Here is a 20,350-nt window from a genome sequence, read left to right as displayed (position 1 = left end):
AAAAAGAAAGACAACACCCAGGGAGATCCTCAGCTGGAAGAGGTCTTAGAAGATGACAGCAGTTGTGTGGTTTTGAAATTAAGTTGATGTGATTTTACTAAGAGTCTTATTGGAACAACATATTGTCATAGAGTCAGAAGCAGATAATAAGCAGTTACGGGGGTGGGGGGGCATAGAGTTGTGAATAGTTGTTTAATGTTCACTTTTAGAGTTAATAATAATTGATGTTATTTTCTTTAACTAGTGGAATTTGGGAGTTCTCTGTCACCCATATTTTAACAGACTATGAGACGAGGTGAGCTTTTCTGGGGGTCTGGTTTAATTTAGAGGGACTCACCTCCGTGTGGTAACAATAAGGGTAAGGCTAGTTCTCAGGTGAAAGGGCTAAATTGGAGGAAGACAGATTTCAGTCGGAATTAGGCAGCAACAGAAGAAATTTGACTGGGCGCGGCTGTCTGAGGGTAAGTCCACATCTGAGATGTGAGAGCCTTTGAAAGTCCTTGGGAAATGATGCACACAGTAGAGATGTTCCTGTTATAATTATCCAGAAGTCCAGGGTCATGAGGAATATGGCTTCAAAATTTCACCATGTTCACTAACTTCCTTCAGGAAAGGAAACTGGCATCCTCACTTAGTCTGTCCTCCAAGTGACTCCAGACCCACAGCAATGTGAGGGACTCTTAACTGTTGCCTGAAAGACACTCTGTTCAATAAGGGATTGGCAGTAAATATCCCATGAAAAGAAGGACTGATTCTTAATTCTGTCCCAGATGCTTGTTCTCAAAGCTCACCCAACACTTTGGTACGGCACGGTGGCTCAGTGGTTAGCACTGCTGCCTCACAGCGGCAGGGACCCGGGTTCGATTCCAGCCTCGGGTGACTGTCTGTGTGGAGTTTGCACGTTCTCCCGTGTCTGCGTGGGTTTCCTCCGGGTGCTCCGGTTTCCTCCCACAGTCCAAAGATGTGCAGTTCAGGTGAATTGGCCATGCTAAATTGCCCCTAGTGTTTTGTGTAGGGGAATGGGTCTGGGTGGGTTACTCTTCGGAGGGCCGGTTTGGACTTGTTGGGCCGAAGGGCCTGTTTCCATACTGTAGGGAATGTAATCTAATCTAAAAACCTGGATTAAAATGTCAACTGGGTAACATAGTGCACCCAGAATTAAGCATCATGTTACAAGAAAACTTGACCCAGGGATATTCTGCCGGGTATTTCTCAGACTGAACTGCTGAATCAAACGGTCATTGTAAATCAGAGTTTCAAAAAGCAGGAAGGAAACAAGTCGGTTCAGCAACGGGGTTCACAGCGGCAGCTACATGTTAAACAGCTGACGGGGGCTTTCTGAACACAGCCAGAAACAGTGTTAGATATTGTACCTCGCACCTTCCTACAAGTAGCTAGTAAACTAGTAAGGAAGCGGTTGACCAGGAGGCTGACACAGGAACATGAGGCACTGGAAAGAGGAATTGACAGAACTTGCTGACAGACTAGTCAGGGACAAACCTGTGAGATCGGTCCCCTCAGGGAACATTAAAAGCTGCAGAGGATGCTTGATGTCACACAGGTAATCCAACATGAGACTGAGATGTTGCTGGTCCTCTTCCCAATTCCTTCGAACAAAGATGAATGCAGACATCTGCATGGCCCAGCCTGACAGGAAGAGAAGAGCAGACAGTGAGAAACACAGAGGCATCCCATCCCACCCCAGCCCTGCCTCCCCGTTTTGATATAGTACACAAAAACACCACTCATCTGACAGTGTGGCCAGAGGTTGAATAATGAACAAACTGAACCTGCCCTCCAGCCTGGACCCCCCCATTCAGTGTGATCAATCTGGGCTGGGGTTCAGACCGAAGCTTCACTCCAGGGCAACCCATCCCCCACCCTGCCCCTGCCCCCGTCCCCCTCCTCCTCACAGGGACACCACTTGGCACAGCAAGGAGGGGAGGAGGGAGGGGGGGGGAAGGGGGGAAAGGGGGGAGGGGGAAAGGGGGGGAGGGGGGAAGGGGAGAAGGGGAAGGGGGGGGGAGGGAGAGGGAGGAAGGGAGGGGGGAGGGGAAGAGGTTCACACTGCAGAAACAGCGTGCCCAATTCGTCAAACGGCAATTCACATTAACAAAAGGCATATTATAGCAGAATAACCAGTCAATCCTCCTTCATTCTTAAATTATTCAAAATGGCACCAAATTACAGAGAAAAAGATAAGTTCTTTTACTGTATTTTACTGTAAAACATACATGGTAGGAAAATCACTCATTCATTCATTGTGGAGACAGAGTCCCACCCTCACATTGAGAATCCCCTCCATCGTGTTGTGTGGCACTATCACCGTGCTCAATGGGACAGACTTCAAACTGATCGAGTAACTCAAGGCTGGGCCTCCAGGAGGCACTGTGGGCCACCAGTAGCAGCAGGACTGTCCCCCAGCACAGTCTGTAACCTCATGGCCTGGCATATTTTTTCGGTGTGGTTGCAGTGGGAGGAGAGACAGTGAGGATCAGGGTCCTGATGGGAAGGGAAATTTAAAGGATAAAATCTTACCTCGTGCTTAGGCAGAGCACACACTGAGCAGGAGCAGGAGCAGGAGCTGACACGGGACTGCTGGGTAAGTACGGTCATACACTTGAGTTGTTGCTTTACCTGAAACACTACTCGGGTAGTGTCTCCCACCCATCCTCCCCCTCTAACCAAACAAAAAAGGTTCTGTGCACCGAATTGGGAAGGTAACTCGTTTTCTATTAATTTTTCAGTAGTCTCATTGGGAATGTAGAACAGTGGGAATGGAGTGTAGGGCAGTGGAATGTTCCTCCTGCGGAATGTGGGAGGTAAGGGTCACCACGAGTATCCCTGCTGGCTACACCCAACTCCAGCTCCTCGAAAACTGCGTTAGGGAACTGGAGCTGGAGGAATGTCGGATCTTTCGGGAGGCAGCTGGGATTATTGACAGGAGTTACAGGGGGGTAGTCACACCTCAGGTAAATGAGGGTGGTAGATGGGTTACCGGAAAGGGAACCGGCTGGCAGTGCAGGGATCCCCTGTGGCCATTCCCCTCAACAAGTAAACTATTTTGGAAACTGTTGGGGGGGGGGGGAGGGATGACTTACCAGGGGTTAGCAATGGGGCACAGGTCTCTGGCACAAAGTCACAGAGATGTACAACATGGCACAGAGTCATAGAGTTATAGAGATGTACAGCAGGGAAACAGAACCTTCGGTCCAACTCGTCCATGCCGACCAGATATCCCAACCCAATCTAGTCTCACCTGCCAGCACCCGGCCCATATCTCTCCAAACCCTTCCTATTCACATACCCATCCAAACAGGACTACTTGCATGTCAAACAGCAACTGCTAGACTGAGGTAAAGGATGCCATAACCAACAGGTCAGATCGAAGCTCTGCAGTCTAGCCACACCCAGTTGTGAATGGTGGTGGGCAATTAAACAAGTCACTCAGGAGCAAGCCATACAAATTTCCTCATCCTCACTGAAGGCCGCAGCATCACAGACACCCCTCTTCAGTCAATTCAATTCACGCCACGTGATATTAAGAAATGGTTGGAGACACTGGATACTGTAAAGGCTATGGGCCCTGATAACATTCCAGCAATGGGACTGAAGGCTTGTGCTCCAGAGCTTGCTCTCCCCGAGCCAAGCTGTTCTAGTACAGTTACAACACCGGCATCTCCCCAACAATGTGGAACATTGCCCAGGTATGGCCTCTATATAAAAAGCAGGACAGATCCAACCCGGCCAATTACCCCCCCATCAGTCTCCCCTCGACTCTCAGTAAAGTGATGGAAGGGGTCAGTAACAGCGCTATCCAGCAGCACCCGCTCAGCAATAACCTGCTCAGTGACACCCAGTTTGGGTTCCCCCAGGGCCACCCAGCTCCTGACCTCATTCTAGCCTTGGGTCAAACATGGACAAAAGGGCTGGATTCCAGAGGGGAGGGGAGAGGGACAGCCCTTGGTATCAAGGCTGCATTCGACCGAGTGTGGCATCAAGGAGCCCGGGCAAAACTGGAATCGATGGGCATCGGGGGCAAACTCTCCCCTGGTCAGAGTGATACCTGGCACAGAGGAAGATGGTTGTGGTTGTTGGAGGGTCAGTCATCTCAGCTCCAGGACACCTCTGCAGGAGTCCCTCAGGGGAGTGTCCTAGGCCCAATCATCTTCAGCTGCTTCATCAATCACCTTCCCTCCATCACAAGGTCAGGATTGAGGATGTCCGTCAATGATTGCACCTCCTCAGTTACTGAAGCAGTCCGTGTTCAAATGGGATAAGATCCCACAATCTCCAGGCTTGGGCTGATAAGTGGCAAGTAACATTTGCACCACACAATGCCAGGCAATGACTATCACCAATAAGAGATAATCTAACCATCACCCGTTGACATTCAATGGTGTTACCATCAGTGAATACCTCACTAGCAGGATCCTGGGAGTTACCATTAACTAGAAATTGAACTGAATTTGCTATAAAAACACAGAGCCTAAAAGAGCAGGTCAAAGGCTGGGAATACTGCGGAGAGTAACTCCCCTCCTGACTCCCCAAAGCCTGTCCACCATCTACAAGGTACAGGTCAGGAGGGTAGTGGAATACTCCCCACTTGCCCCTGGATGGGGGCAGCGCCAACAACACTCAAGAAACTCAACACCATCCAGGACAAAGCAGCCGCTTGATTGGCACCACATCCACAACCATCCCCTCCCTCCCTCCCCCCCCCCCCCCCCCCCCCACCGAAACTCAGTAACAGGAGTGTGTACCGTCCCCTCCCTCCCCCCCACCGACGCTCAGTAACAGTAGTGTGTACCGTCCCCTCCCTCCCCCCCCCCACCCCCCCTCAGTAAAAGCAGTGTGTACCGTCCCCTCCCTCCCCCCACCGACGCTCAGTAACAGTAGTGTGTACCGTCCCCTCCCTCCCCCACCCCCCCTCAGTAACAGCAGTGTGTGCCGTCCCCTCCCTCCCCCACCCCCCCTCAGTAACAGCAGTGTGTACCGTCCCCTCCCTCCCCCCCACCGACGCTCAGTAACAGCAGTGTGTACCGTCCCCTCCCTCCCCCCACCCCACCTCAGTAACAGCAGTGTGTACCGTCCCCTCCCTCCCCCCCCCACCCCCCCCCCCCCTCAGTAACAGCAGTGTGTACCGTCCCCTCCCTCCCCCCACCGACGCTCAGTAACAGGAGTGTGTACCGTCCCCTCCCTCCCACCACCGACGCTCAGTAACAGCAGTGTGTACCGTCCCCTCCCTCCCCCCACCGACGCTCAGTAACAGCAGTGTGTACCGTCCCCTCCCTCCCCCCACCGACGCTCAGTAACAGGAGTGTGTACCGTCCCCTCCCTCCCCCCACCAACGCTCAGTAACAGCAGTGTGCACCGTCCCCTCCCTCCCCCACCCCCCTCAGTAACAGCAGTGTGTACCGTCCCCTCCATCCCCCCACCGACGCTCAGTAACAGCAGTGTGCACCGTCCCCTCCCTCCCCCACCCCCCTCAGTAACAGCAGTGTGTACCGTCCCCTCCCTCCCCCCACCGACGCTCAGTAACAGCAGTGTGTACCGTCCCCTCCCTCCCCCCACCGACACTCAGTAACAGCAGAGTGTACCGTCCCCTCCCTCCCCCCACCGACACTCAGTAACAGCAGAGTGTACCGTCCCCTCCCCCCCCCCCACCCCCCCCTCAGTAACAGCAGAGTGTACCGTCCCCTCCCTCCCCCCCACCCCCCTCAGTAACAGCAGTGTGTACTGTCCCCTCCCTCCCCCCACCCCCCCTCAGTAACAGCAGTGTGTACCATTGTTGTGGTTCTGCTCGCCGAGCTGGAAGTTTTTGCTGCAAACGTTTCGTTCCCTGGCTAGGGAACATCATCAGTGCTGTTGGAGCCTCGTGTGAAGCGCTGCTTTGATGTTTCTTCCGGTATTTATATTGGTTTGTTCTTGCCGCTTCCAGGTGTCAGTTTCAGCTGTAGTGGTTTGTATATGGTGTCCAGGTCAATGTGTCTGTTGATGGAGTTTGGGGATGAATGCCATGCTTCTAGGAATTCTCTGGCTGTTCTCTGTCTGCCTTGCCCTATGATAGTGGTGTTTTCCCAGTCAAATTCACGTTGCTGGTTGTCTGAGTGTATGGCTACTAGAGATAGCTGGTCGTGTCGTTTTGTGGCTAGCTGATGTTCATGGATGCGGATTGTTAGCTGTCTTCCTGTTTGTCCTATATAGTGTTTTGTGCAGTCCTTGCATGGTATTTTGTAAACTACGTTAGTTTGGCTCATGCTGGGTATTGGGTCCTTTGTTCTAGTGAGTTGTTGTCTGAGCGTGGATGTTGGCTTGTGTGCTGTTATGAGTCCTAAGGGTCGCAGTAGTCTGGCTGTCAGTTCTGAGACGCTCCTGACGTATGGTAGAGTGGCTAGTCCTTTTGGTTGTGGCATGTCCTCGTTCCTCGGTCTATCTGTTAGGCATCTGGTGATAAAGTTGCGTGGGTATCCGTTTTTGGCGAATACCTTGTATAGATGTTCCTCTTCCTCTTTTCGCAGTCCTGGTGTACTGCAGTGTGTTGTGGCTCTTTTGAATAGTGTCCTGATGCAGCTTTGTTTGTGTGCGTTGGGGTGGTTACTTTCATAGTTTAAGACTTGGTCTGTGTGTGTTGGTTTCCTGTGTACCCTTGTGGTGAATTCTCCGTTGGGTGTTCTCTCTACGAACTCGTCTAGGAATGGGAGTTGGCTATCCTTTTCCTCTTCTCTCGTGAATCGGATTCCTGTGAGTGTGGCGTTGATGATTCGGTGTGTTTTTTCTATATCTGTGTTTTTGATGATTACAAAGGTGTCATCGACATATCTGACCCAGAGTTTGGGTTGGATTTGTGGTAGGGATGTATGTTCTAACCTTTGCATAACTGCCTCTGCTATGAGTCCCGAGATTGGTGACCCCATGGGTGTTCCGTTGATTTGTTCGTATATCTGATTGTTGAATGTAAAGTGTGTGGTGAGGCACAGGTCCAGTAGTTTAAGTATGCCGTCCTTGTTGATACACAACAGAACACAGGAGGCCGAACCTATCAACAAGGACGGCATACTTAAACTACTAGACCTGTGCCTCACCACACACTTTACATTCAACAATCAGATATATGAACAAATCAACGGAACACCCATGGGGTCACCAATCTCGGGACTCATAGCAGAGGCAGTTATGCAAAGGTTAGAACATACATCCCTACCACAAATCCAACCCAAACTCTGGGTCAGATACGTCGATGACACCTTTGTAATCATCAAAAACACAGATATAGAAAAAACACACCGAATCATCAACGCCACACGCACAGGAATCCGATTCACACGAGAAGAGGAAAAGGATAGCCAACTCCCATTCCTAGACGAGTTCGTAGAGAGAACACCCAACGGAGAATTCACCACAAGGGTACACAGGAAACCAACACACACAGACCAAGTCTTAAACTATGAAAGTAACCACCCCAACACACACAAACGAAGCTGCATCAGGACACTATTCAAAAGAGCCACAACACACTGCAGTACACCAGAACTGCGAAAAGAGGAAGAGGAACACCTATACAAGGTATTCGCCAAAAACGGATACCCACGCAACTTTATCACCAGATGCCTAAGAGATAGACCGAGGAACGAGGACATGCCACAACCAAAAGGACTAGCCACACTACCATACGTCAGGAGCGTTTCAGAACTGACAGCCAGACTACTGCGACCCTTAGGACTCATAACAGCACACAAGCCAACATCCACGCTCAGACAACTCACTAGAACAAAGGACCCAATACCCAGCATGAGCCAAACTAATGTAGTTTACAAAATACCATGCAAGGACTGCACAAAACACTATATAGGACAAACAGGAAGACAGCTAACAATCCGCATCCATGAACATCAGCTAGCCACAAAACGACACGACCAGCTATCTCTAGTAGCCATACACTCAGACAACCAGCAACGTGAATTTGACTGGGAAAACACCACTATCATAGGACAAGGCAGACAGAGAACAGCCAGAGAATTCCTAGAAGCATGGCATTCATCCCCAAACTCCATGAACAGACACATCGACCTGGACCCCACATACAAATCACTGCAGCTGAAACTGACACCCGGAAGCGGCAAGAACAAACCAATATAAATACCGGAAGAAACATCAAAGCAGCGCTTCACACGAGGCTCCAACAGCACTGATGATGTTCCCTAGCCAGGGAACGAAATGTTTGCAGCAAAAACTTCCAGCTCGGCGAGCAGAACCACAACAACGGATACCCGAGCTAAAAATCTTCAATCAGATTTTAAAGTGTGTACCATCCCCTCCCTCCCCCATCGACGCTCAGTAACAGCAGTGTGTACCGTCCCCTCCCTCCCCCCACCCCCCCTCAGTAACAGCAGTGTGTACCGTCCCCTCCCTCCCCCCCCCCACCCCCCCTCAGTAACAGCAGTGTGTACCATCTACAAGATACACTGCAGGAACTCACCAAATATCCTCAGACAGCACCTTCCAAACCCACAGCCCCTTCCATCTGGAAGGACAAGGGGCAGCAGATACATGGGAACCCCACCCCCTGCAAGTTCCCCTCCAAGCCCCTCCCCATCCTGTCTGGGAAATATCTCCCCATTCCCTCACTGTCACTGGGTCCGAATCCTGGAATTCCCTCCCTCAGGGCATTGTGGGTCTACCCCCAGCACACGGACTGCAGTGGGTCAGGAAGGCAGCTCACTCCCACCTTCTCAAGGGAGCAACTCGGGACGGGTAATAAATGCTGGGCCCAGCCAGCATCACACAAATGCAGAAACAAGTCTAAACATCAACGTTTACAAGTGTCACCCCTTTGATAACATTCTTTAAGTTGACTATCCAAGTGAAGAACAGGACACTCCCCCACATTGAGCTTCACTCGACTTCCTCCAAACTGTCTTTTCAAGTTGTAACTGATTCTTCCCGGTGAATGGCTGGGTTTCTGAGGTAAGCGTGCTCGCTGTGGGCAAACAGAGGCCAAGTTCCCTCTCAGTTCAACCATGAGCTGAAACATGTGTTGCTGCCTGACCTACTACGTTTCTCCAGCAACACATTTTCAGCTCTGATCTCCAGCATCTGCAGTCCTCACTTTCTCCTCGTTGATTTTAACCTACTGCGAATCCTCTTGCAAGGATGCCTTCCTTGAAGAAGCTCTCTTCCTCCCTCTACAAGGATCTCAGTGAGTCCCGCTCTCACTGCACCCCCCAGGTCATCTCCTTTGCCCATTCCTGAAAAAGGGCTTATGCCCAAAACGTCAATTCTCCTGTTCCTTGGATGCTGCCTGACCTGCTGCGCTTTTCCAGCAACACATTTTTCAGCTTTGATCTCCAGCATCTGCAATCTTCACTTTCTCAGCTCAACAATACCAGTCTACACTCAGTCAGACAATGCAGACATCAGTACGGACACATCCTGCCTGTCCAGCACACCCACTGTACACTGAAACCCTCAGTCATGGAGACAGCAATGAACAGTCAGGCTGACTCACCAAAGCCTGGAATGGATTTGAGGGATGATTTCAGGCAGATCTTCTCCATTCTGAGGTAGCTATATCGCAGGAGGCAGTTCCACATGTACATCCAGTCCAGCCGCGTCCGATGGTTCATGATGATCACACTGCGCTCACCAGGTACAAAGCCATCGCCAGTGATCACCACCCTCACACCAAGCACCATCTCCAGCAGAGCCTGGCAGAAACACAGCACAGTCAGGAGGAGCATGCTCTGCCCAACTGGAAATGGCAATGGGATTCAGCTCTGCTTCCTGTGAGTGTCACTTACCACAGGGAGGGTGAGCCAGACAGCAACGATCCGGTCAGTAATCCAGCGATACACCGAGGTGGACAGCAGCATGACAGGGAGGAACGGAGCCAACATGAAGATACTGCCAAAAAAAACTGCTGAAGAACAGCAACAAGAGGATCAGGGTGCCCTTCAGAGACAACATCCTGCAAGACAAGAGCAGGACAGTCAACATCACACACACACCAGAGCAAGCACACCATTCACAGAGAGTTCAATCAAACAAGGATGGTCACTGGGGTACAGTACTGGGGTGGGGACAGGTCTGTCACTGTATAACCCTGGGGCACAGTACTGGGGTGGGGACAGGTCTGTCACTGTATAACACTGGGGCACAGTACTGGGGTGGGGACAGGTCTGTCACTGTATAACACTGGGGTACAGTACTGGGGTGGGGACAGGTCTGTCACTGTATAACACTGGGATACAGTACTGGGGTGGGGACAGGTCTGTCACTGTATAACACTGGGGTACAGTACTGGGGTGGGGACAGGTCTGTCACTGTATAACACTGGGGTACAGTACTGGGGTGGGGACAGATCTGTCACTGTATAACACTGGGGTACAGTACTGGTGGGGACAGGTCTGTCACTGTATAACACTGGGGTACAGTACTGGGGTGGGGACAGGTCTGTCACTGTATAACACTGGGGTACAATACTGGGGTGGGGACAGGTGTGTCACTGTATAACACTGGGGTACAATACTGGGGTGGGGACAGGTCTGTCACTGTATAACACTGGGATACAGTACTGAGGTGGGGACAGGTCTGTCATTGTATAACACTGGGGTACAGTACTGGGGTGGGGACAGGTCTGTCACTGTATAACACTGGGGTACAGTACTGGGGTAGGGACAGATCTGTCACTGTATAACACTGGGATACAGTACTGAGGTGGGGACAGGTCTGTCACTGTATAACACTGGGGTACAGTACTGGGGTGGGGACAGGTCTGTCACTGTATAACCCTGGGGTACAGTACTGGGGTGGGGACAGGTGTGGCACTGTATAACACTGGAGTACAGTACTGGGGTGGGGACAGGTCTGTCACTGTGTAACACTGGGGTACAGTACTGGGGTGGGGACAGGTCTGTCACTGTATAACACTGGAGTACAATACTGGGGTGGGGACAGGTGTGGCACTGTATAACCCTGGGGTACAGTACTGGGGTGGGGACAGGTCTGTCTGTATAACACTAGTGGCCAAGTCTCTGGGTACCTTCAAGAAAGAGTTGTATAGAGCTCTTAGAGATAGTGGAACCAAACGTTACGGGGATAAGGCAGGAACAGGCTACTGATTGTCGATGATCAGCCATGATCATATTGAATGGTGGTGCTGGCTCGAAGGGCCAAATGGCCTCCTCCTGCACCTATTGTCTATCTTCTATTGGATCTCCCTCTGTACCCTCTCCAATGTAATGCCATCCTTCCTGTAGAGAGGGGACCAGAGCTGCACCCAATACTCCAGCTGTGACCAAAGCAAAGTCCTGTCCAGCTCCAACATCACCTCCCAGCGTTTATAATCTTTACCATAACTAATAAAGGCAAGCATCGCACATTTCTCCTTAACTCCCCTACTAACCTGCCCTTCTTCAACAAATGGAGGGAGGATATAAAAGGAGGTGAGGGAGTGGCGTTGCTAATCAGGGTTAGTATCACAGCTACAGAAAGGGAGGTCATCGAGGAGGGGTTGTCTTCAGAGTCAGTGTGGATGGAAGGCAGAGACAGGAAAGGAGCAGTCACTTTATTAGGAGTTTTCTACAGGACCCCCCCAATAGCAACAGAGACACGGAGGAGGAGATTGGGAGGCAGATTTTGGAAAGAGGCAGAAAGAATAGGGCTGTTGTCACGGGTGACTTTAACTTCCCTAATATTGATTGCAACTTCTGAGTTCAACTAGTTTGGAGGAGCAGTGTTTGTCAAGTGTGTCCAGAGAGGGTTCCTGACTCAATATGTAGATTAGCCCGACTAGAGGGGAGGATTTGGTGCTTGGCAACGAACCAGGCCAGGTGTCAGATCTTTCGGTGGGAGAGCATTTCGGTGATCATGATCACAACTCCCTGACCTTCACTATAGTCATGGAGGGGGATAGAAGCAGACAGTATGGGAAAGTATTTAACTGGGGGAGGGAGGATTACAATGCCATTAGACAGGAACTGTGGAGCATAATATGGGAACAGATGTTCTCAGGGAAATGTATGAGAGAAATGTGGAGGTTGTTTAGGGAGCACTTGCTGATAGGGCTGGATAGGTTTGTCCCACTGAGGTAAGGGAGGGATGGGAGGGTGAAGGGACCTTGGCTAACAAGGGATGTGGAACATCTAGTCAAGAGGGAGAAGGAAGCTTACTTCAGGTTGAGGAGGCAAGGATCAGACAGGTCGCTAGAGGGTTCCAAGGTAGTCAGGAAGGAACTGAAGAGTAGACTTAGCAGAGCTAGAAGGGGCAATGAGGAAAGCTTTGGCAGGTAGGAATAAGGAACCCCCCAAGGCATTCTACACATACATGAGGAACACAAGGATGGCCAGAGTGAGGGTTGGGCCAATCAGGGATAGGGGAGGGAACTTGTGCCTGGAGTTGGAGGAGGTAGGGGAGGTCCTTACTGAATACTTTGCTTCAGTATTCACTGCTGAGGGACCTTGTCGTTTCTGAGGACAGCGTGAAACAGATTGTTATGCTCCAACAGGTTGGTGTTCAAGAGGATGTGCTGGAAATTTTGAAAAACATAAGGATTGATAAATCCCCTGGGCCAGATGGGATATATCCAAGGGAAGGGAGGGAAGAGATTGCTGCGGCTTTAGCAATGATCTTTGCATCCACTGGAGTCGTGCCAGATGATTGGAGGGTGGCAAATATTATTCCCTTGTTCAAGAAAGGGAATAGGGATAACCCTGGGAATTACAGACCAGTCAGTCTTACATCTGTAGTGGGCAAAGTATTTGAGAGGATTCTGAGAGACAGAATTTATGATTATTTCTAAACAAGCTATGGTTTTCCAAGTAGTCAGTATGGCTTTGTGAGGGGCAGGTCCTGCCTCACAAACCTTATTGAATTTTTTGAGGATGTGACAAAACACATTGATGAAGGTAGAGCAGTGGGTGTGGTGTACAAGTATTTTAGCAAGGTGTTTGATAAGGTTCCCCATGTAAGGCTCATTCAGAAAAGTAAGGAGGCATGGGATACAGGGAAATCTGGCTGACTGGATACAGAATTGACTGACCTATAGAAGACAGGGGATGGAAGTAGATGGAAAGTGTTCAGCCTGGAGCTCAGTGACCAGTTGTGTTCCACAGGGATCGGTTCTGGGACCTCTGCTCTTTGTGATTTTTATAAATGACTTGGATGAGGAAGAGAAAGGGTGGGTTACTAAGTTTGCTGATGACACGAAGGTTGGAGGAGTTGTGGATAGTAGGGAGGGCTGTTGTAGCTTGCAACGGGACATTGACAGGATGCAGAACTGGGCCGATAAGTGGCAGTTGGAGTTCAACCTGGAAAAGTGTGAAGTGATTAATTTTGGAAGGTCGAATTTGAATGCAGGATAAAGGCAGGATTCTTGGCAGTGTGGGGGATCAGGAGTCCATGTCCATAGATCCCTCAAAGTTGCAACCCAAGTTATTAAGGAGGTGCACGGTGTGTTGGCTTTCATTAGCAGGGGGATTGACATTAAGAGCTGCAAGATTATGCTGCAGCTCTATAAAGTCCGAATTAGACCACATTTGGAATATTGTGTTCAGTTCTGGTTGCCTCATTATAGGAAGGATGTGGAAGCTTTAGAGAGGGTGCAGAGGGGATTTACCAGGATGCTGCCTGGACTGGAGGGCATGTGTTATGAAGAAAGGTTGAGGGAGTTAGGGTTTTTCTCATTAGAGTGAAGGAGGAGGAGAGGTGACTTGATAGAGGTGTACAAGATGTTGAGAGGCATAGATAGAGTGGATAGCCAGAGACTTTTTCCCAGGGCAGAAATGGCCATCATGCGGGAGCATCATTTTAAGGTGATTAGCAGAAGGTTTAGGGGAGATGTCAGAGGTAGGTTCTTTACACAGAGAGTGGGGGGGGGGTGGGGTGTGTGTGTGTGTGTGTGCGGAATGCACTGTCAGCAGTGGGAGTAGAGTCAGAGACATTGGAGCCATTTAAGCACCTCTTGGATAGACACACGGATGATAGTAAAATGAAGGGTATGCATGTTCGTTTGATCTTAGAGTAGGATGAAAGGCTGGCACAGCATGAAGGTCATGTACTGTGTTGCACTGTTCCCATTACAATTATATTCACTGGAGTTTAAAAGACTGAGAGAGACCTCATAGAAACTGATGAAACTCTAACAGCACTAGACAGGGTGAACACAGGAGGGGTCTTCCTGATAATGGGGTAGGGGGGTGGGGTGGTCACAGTTTAAGGGAAAGGGTTAAAGCTTTTAGAGCTGCGATGTGGAGAAATGTTTTCACCCAGAGAGTGGGGAGCCTATGGAATTCACCAGCACACAATGTGTTGAGGCCAAAACACTATGTGTTTATGAGGAGGAGGTAAATATAGCTCTTGTAGCTAAAGGGATCATGGGATTAGGGTGTTGAGCTTGATGATCGGCCATGACCATATTAAATGGTGTAACAGGCTCGAGGGGCCGAATGGCCTTCCCCTGCTCCTATCTTCCATGTTTCTGTGTCACCCTCCCCCTTCAGGATGAGCTGCACCATTCGGTGAGATCCCTGACTGCAGTACCATGAGACAGACAGACCCACACCCACCCCCCCTCCCCCTCCCCCTCCCCCTCCCCCTCCCCCTCCCCCTCCCCCCGCTGCCTTAACTAGGAAAGGCCCTGTCCCTCTCCTCCTGGACGGCTTTGTCCCTTGTGCCTCTGTCCACACTCCCTTGAGGAACCAGTAGCCTCCTGAGCATCCAAAACAGAAACTGATTGGTGACAGTGATCCTTGGTGTCTCCTGTACTTCCTGCCTGTTTCTCTCCATCTGCCCACTGGTCACCCATTCCCTTCGTGCCTCTAGTCCCTTGAGCTGCTCTGTGACCACCCTCTGGAAACGTGCTATCCACAGTAACTCCCAGCCTGACGGATGTGTTACAGTCTCTCCAACTGCTGCTCCAGCTCCGAGACCCAGAGCTCTTGTTTCTGCTGTTGGGAGCATGTCCTATACACGTGGCTGTCTCAGACACTGGTGGGCTCCAGGACTGGCCAAGGCAATCTCCTCCCATCCCATAAACACTCTGTGATTGCAAGCCGCTCTGCCAAGTTTGCAATCAACAATTTCAGAAGTTTTACTCCAGTATTATAGGATCCAAGTCAGCTACAGATAGCAAAGAAGGTACTGAGCCAGTATTCACCCTTGAGGAACACCACCGCCTACTGTCCTCCAACCTGACAACAATCATTTACTACAACCCACCACTTTAACTGTCCTTGAGACTAATTTTCTTTTCATTCAGGGGATATGATCATCATTATTACCCTGTCCCTAATTGCTCCTTGGGAAGCTGGGGGTGAGCTGCCTTCTTGAACCGCTGTGCTGTAGGTAGACCCCCCCCCCCCCAGTGCCCTTGGGGAGGGAATTCCAGGATTCTGACCCAGTGACAGTGAAGGAACAGAGATATATTTCCCAGTCAGGGTGGTGAGTGGCTTGGAGGAGATGCTGCCTGACCTGCTGTGCTTTTCCAGCACCACGCACTCGACTCTGATCTCCAGCATCTGCAATCCTCACTTTCTCCTAGCCAACAAACATTGATTTATTTATTTTAAAACCATTCCCAGTAATGACCATGAACCAAATAGTCTGTTCTTATTCAGGCTGTTCGCACACTCTTACTTCAATAAGGGATCACACTGAACACTCCAATTCTCTGGCACCTCCCGTTATCTAGTGGAGACTGGATGAATACAACATCTTCTGTTCTCACCACCTCATTCCCTTTATCGACCCCCTACACCATCCACAGATGACTGGCTTTGTCTCCTCTTCCTTTCCCCTTGTTTGTACATACCCAGCCTGGCCCTGAAACATCTCCTCCACAGAGATCACTGACATGAATTCCTCACATCCCCCTGTTCCATTAGCTCTGGCTCAAGCTCTGCACATCACAATAAAGATCACCCCTTTCCAGTTCAGACTTTCTACAGTGAGATAGCCTGTTTCAAAATCTTTCTCAGTGAAACCTTCTGATACAATGATTACTCTTGGCCAAGTGCTTCCCACACACACAGTTGGTGTACATGGGCCACCTCACTCCACAGCACAAGATCCACCAATCCCTGCCTCATGGCTGCGCTAGGAACACTCTGATCAAGGAGGTTCAACTGAACATATTTCAGAATTTCCTTCCCATCCTTACCTTAACACTAAATTTATCCCAATCAATAATTGGGTTATTAAATCCTCCCTGCTTTGCAAAGTTCTGTGATTCATCCCCTTGTCTCTCTCACGATTTGAAGGTTTCTTGATTACATGAAGCATGGTCTCATTTTTCTTACTCCTCAACTCGAACCAATTGGAGTCTTTCCTTGTCCAGTGTTTTAACCGGTAACTAAATCAAGGGTTATAGGGAAAAGGCAGGAATGTGGAGTTGAGGATTAACAGATCAGTCGTGATCTCTTTGAATGCTGGAGCAGGCTCAATGGGCTGAATGGCCCACTTCTGTTTTTATTTATTCAATTTTGTGGGATGTGGGCATCACTGGCTGGGTCCAGCATTTACTGCCCGTCCCTAGCTGCCCTTGAGAAGGTGGGGGTGAGCTGCCTTCTTGCTGTCCACCTGCAATACCCTGAGGGAGGGAATTCCACAATTTTGACCCAGCAGCAGTGAAGAAACAGTGATATGTTTCCCAGTCAAAATGGTGAGTGGCTTGGAGGGAAACTCGCAGGGGGTGGTGTTCCCATGTACCTGCTGCCCTTGTCCTTCCAGAGGGAAGGGGTTGTGGGTTTGGAAGGTGCTGTCTGAGGGTCTTTGCTGAATTTCTGCAGTGCCTCTTGTAGTTAGTAAATGCTTTTGTTCCTACATCTTATAGTCTTAACATTACAATGTTTTCTCTGGTCAATTCTGCCAACCCATCTTCCTTTTCACATTCTCTAACCTTAATGAAGACTCCTTGAATATTCAGTGGCAGTTCTTCACTACTTTAATCATGTTTCCATTATTACCACCAGCTGTAATTTGTGGTTATTCACTTCTCAGCCTCACTCACCACACTGTGGGATAGTCAGACATGGAAATCCTGTCTTTCAGTTCCTCTTTGTCCTTCTCAGTCCGTTCCTGGCTAATATGTTAGCACGTCTTTCTCTCAGACTGTTCCACACTCACTTTGGGCACCATATTCCATATTGCTGCTCCCCTGTGCTGGTGCCCATCCTCCTGTTAATTCAGTTTAAAGCCAGTCTCCGCGGGTGAAGAAGCGAGTGATAATCTGAGCACTGGAGTGCAGGGTGACCCCACGGGGAGGGTGGAATGGTGGAGACAGGATTCAAACAGTCCCCGCTGTCAGATCAGGTGACAGGAGACTGCGTATCTGTAAAGTTGTGAACTACATTCGCAACATGAGCCCAGTCACTGCCACTTGACACATCTCTGAAACCTGAGCACCCGTCATCAGGGTCATGTGCACAATCACAGCACCCGTGGCTCTGACATCAGTGAAGGCAGGACACACTCGATGGGTTGAATGGCCTACCACTGCTCTGGATTAAAGTCAGAGGCAGGTTGTACCAGGGTCACCCTGCTCCATCCTGGGGTGAGGGAGGACTGAGGAGAGGGACAAGATTGTGAACCCAAAAGCCCCAAGGTAATGGTTTACACTTAAGGACCAGTACATGAAGGGCATTGGGCAGATGTGTCTCTGTGCATCAACATCTCTGACTGAGCAGTCCTCTGGTAGATATCCTCTGTTTACCTTAAATGGGGACGGGGCTAGAAAAGGTGCCCTGAAAATAGCCTGTGGCACTTTCTCTTGGCTCAGGTGTCGGTCATTCTGCTTAAGTAAGATGTGCTCAGCACCAGCCCACAGCATTGTCTCTCTTAAGGATAACAATCATTGCTGGAAAGATCATTCCCACCTCCTCAAACGTGAGCCTGCCCTGGCAGCTGACATTTTCCAGGTATCCTCCAATTATTGTTGTCAAATCAATGGGAAGAGCACCATCAATGGGAGGGCTGCAACAAGCACTCCAAAAACGCAGAGCAACAAATGTGGTTCCTTTGATGGGATCCAGCTGTGCTCTTCAAAACTGGTGGCTTCTTCCTCATATCAAGACTCCATGCACTCAAGCAATAGTTAGGGAGAAAAAATAGTTATTTCCTGCATTTTTCCCCCCCTCTCTAATTCAGGAATGAGAGAATTCTAACTATCTTCAAGTAGGGAGATAAATCATGGTATGGACATGGTGGAGGTATTTTCCTCTTGTCCATAGAAAAGTTTGTTGTGTAATCTCCTGAATCCTGTGAATGAGGGAATCCTGTCCAAGTTACAAGTGAGGCTTTGTACCTTCCAGAGGAACCTCTGACTTGGGTTTGTCTGGTAACAAGGATTAAGAAGAATGCTAAGAGTGAGAGCAGGAATTCTACATTGAGGGGAGAGGGACAGCCCTTGACATCCAGGTTGCATTCAACCGAGTGCGGCATGAAGAAGCCCTAGATAATCTGGGTATCAGGGGGCAAACTCTCCCCTGGTCAGAGTGATACCTGGCACAGAGGAAGATGGTTGTGGTTGTTGGAGGGTCAGTCATCTCAGCTCCAGGACATCTCTGCAGGAGTCCCTCAGGGGAGTGTCCTAGACCCAACCATCTTCAGCTGCTTCAACAATGACCTTCCTTCCCCCATAAGGTCAGACGTGGGGATGTTCACCGATGATTGCACAATGTTCAGCACCATTTGCGACTCCTCAGATACTGAAGCAGTCCATGTTCACTTAGAAACAGAAACTAGGAGCAGACTAGGTCACCCAGCCCTTCAAAGCTGCTCCCCCATTTACTACAATCATGGCTGATCATCCAACTCAGTACCCTCCTTCCCTTTTCTGCCCATACTCACCAAGCTCTTTCATCCTATGAACTATTTCTACATCTTTACCGAAATGCAGCAAAACCTGAACAATTTCCAGGCTTAGTCTGAAAAGTGGAAAACAACATCGGCACCACACAGATGCCAGGCAATGAGCATCTCCAGCAAGAGACAATCTAACCACCAATCTGTCACACTCAATGGTGTTACCATCATTGTATCCCCCACTATCAACATCCTGAGGGTAACCATTGACCAGTAACTCAACTGAAATCACCACATAAACACAGCGGCTACAGGAGCAGGTCAGAGCCACTTGATTAGCGCCACACCCACAAACACCCACTCCCACCCCATCGACGCTCAGTAACAGCAGTGTGTACCGTCCCCTCCCTCCCCCCCACCCCCCCTCAGTAACAGCAGTGTGTACCATCTACAAGATACACTGCAGAAACTCACCAAAGACCCTCAGGCAGCACCTTCCAAACCCACGGCCCCTTCCCTCTGGAAGGACAGGGGGCAACAGATACACGGGAACCTCACCCCCTGCACGTTCCCCTCCAAACCCCTCCCCATTCCTGTCTGGGAAATATCTCCCCGTTCCCTCCCTGTCACTGGGTCCGAATCCTGGAATTCCCTCCCTCAGGGCATTGTGGGTCTCCCCCCAGCACACAGACTGCAGCCGGTCAGGAAGGCAGCTCACCCCCACCCTCTCAAGGGGGGGCAACTCGGGATGGGGTAATAAATGCTGGACTAGCCAGCTACACCCACATCCTATCAGGGAAGTCTTTTAAAAGTTTGAGATGCCTCAAGCACTTCATAAATGATGATCAGAAATGTTGATATCCAGGAAATATCATCACAATCCTGTCACTGCTTCATGATGGTATGTCAGCAACTGTCTTGATGGAGACACTTTCAAACTCCAGACCGGTGGTAAGCCAGGCTGTGTGCTGAGCCCATTTCATTTACAAGCTAACTCTGCTCAAAGATTCCCAACTGTCCTGTGCTGGGGGTATTACACACCAGTTTGACGAATAAAACTCTCACAAAGTGGCGCCAGGGCTTAGATGGTTAAAGTGCCTGTTTAGTAAACAGGAGATCCTGGGTTCAAATCCCAGTGGTGCCTGCTTGCTGTGTTAGAAGTTTGTTGTTTTATGGGTGGCACGGTGGCACAGTGGTTAGCACTGCTGCCTCACAGCAGCGGAGACCCGGGTTCAGTTCCCAGCTCAGGTGACTGTCTGTGTGGAGGTTGCACATTCTCCCCGTGCCTGCGTGGGTGTGCTCCGGTTTCCTCCCACAATCCAAAGATGTGCAGATTAGGTGAATTTGCCGTGCTAAATTACCCTTAGTGTTAGGTGAATGGGTCTGGGTGGGTTGCACTTCGGCGGGTCGGTGTGGACTTGTTGGGCCGAAGGGCCTGTTTCCACACTGTAAGTAATCTAATCTAATCTAATCAAACCTGACCAAGCTGCTTGCTCACACCGGCCTGACCATCACTGCCATACCTGTGCTACAGAATGGAGATGACTGCAGT

The 20,350-nt window shown here is 50.0% G+C and overlaps 1 protein-coding gene and 1 non-coding gene across 2 annotated transcripts in view; one reads left to right on the top strand and one right to left on the bottom strand.

The window, feature by feature from the left end:
- The window catches only part of lclat1 (lysocardiolipin acyltransferase 1), a 32,228-nt gene extending 22,262 nt beyond the window's left edge, over positions 1 to 9,966 (bottom strand). Inside the window, 4 exon segments of the mRNA XM_060847828.1 lie at positions 1,501 to 1,647; positions 9,509 to 9,707; positions 9,801 to 9,914; positions 9,916 to 9,966. Coding sequence (XP_060703811.1) covers positions 1,501 to 1,647; positions 9,509 to 9,707; positions 9,801 to 9,914; positions 9,916 to 9,966 — 511 coding nt within the window.
- Positions 9,967 to 19,868: 9,902 nt separating this feature from the next.
- On the top strand, positions 19,869 to 19,942 carry trnat-agu (transfer RNA threonine (anticodon AGU)). The gene has a single exon. It is a non-coding gene; the product is annotated as a tRNA-Thr (tRNA).
- Positions 19,943 to 20,350: the final 408 nt, after the last annotated feature.

Source organism: Hemiscyllium ocellatum, chromosome 3 (genome assembly GCF_020745735.1).
Source record: "Hemiscyllium ocellatum isolate sHemOce1 chromosome 3, sHemOce1.pat.X.cur, whole genome shotgun sequence".
NCBI lineage: Eukaryota > Metazoa > Chordata > Chondrichthyes > Orectolobiformes > Hemiscylliidae > Hemiscyllium > Hemiscyllium ocellatum.
This window is presented reverse-complemented; position numbering and strand designations above follow the sequence as displayed.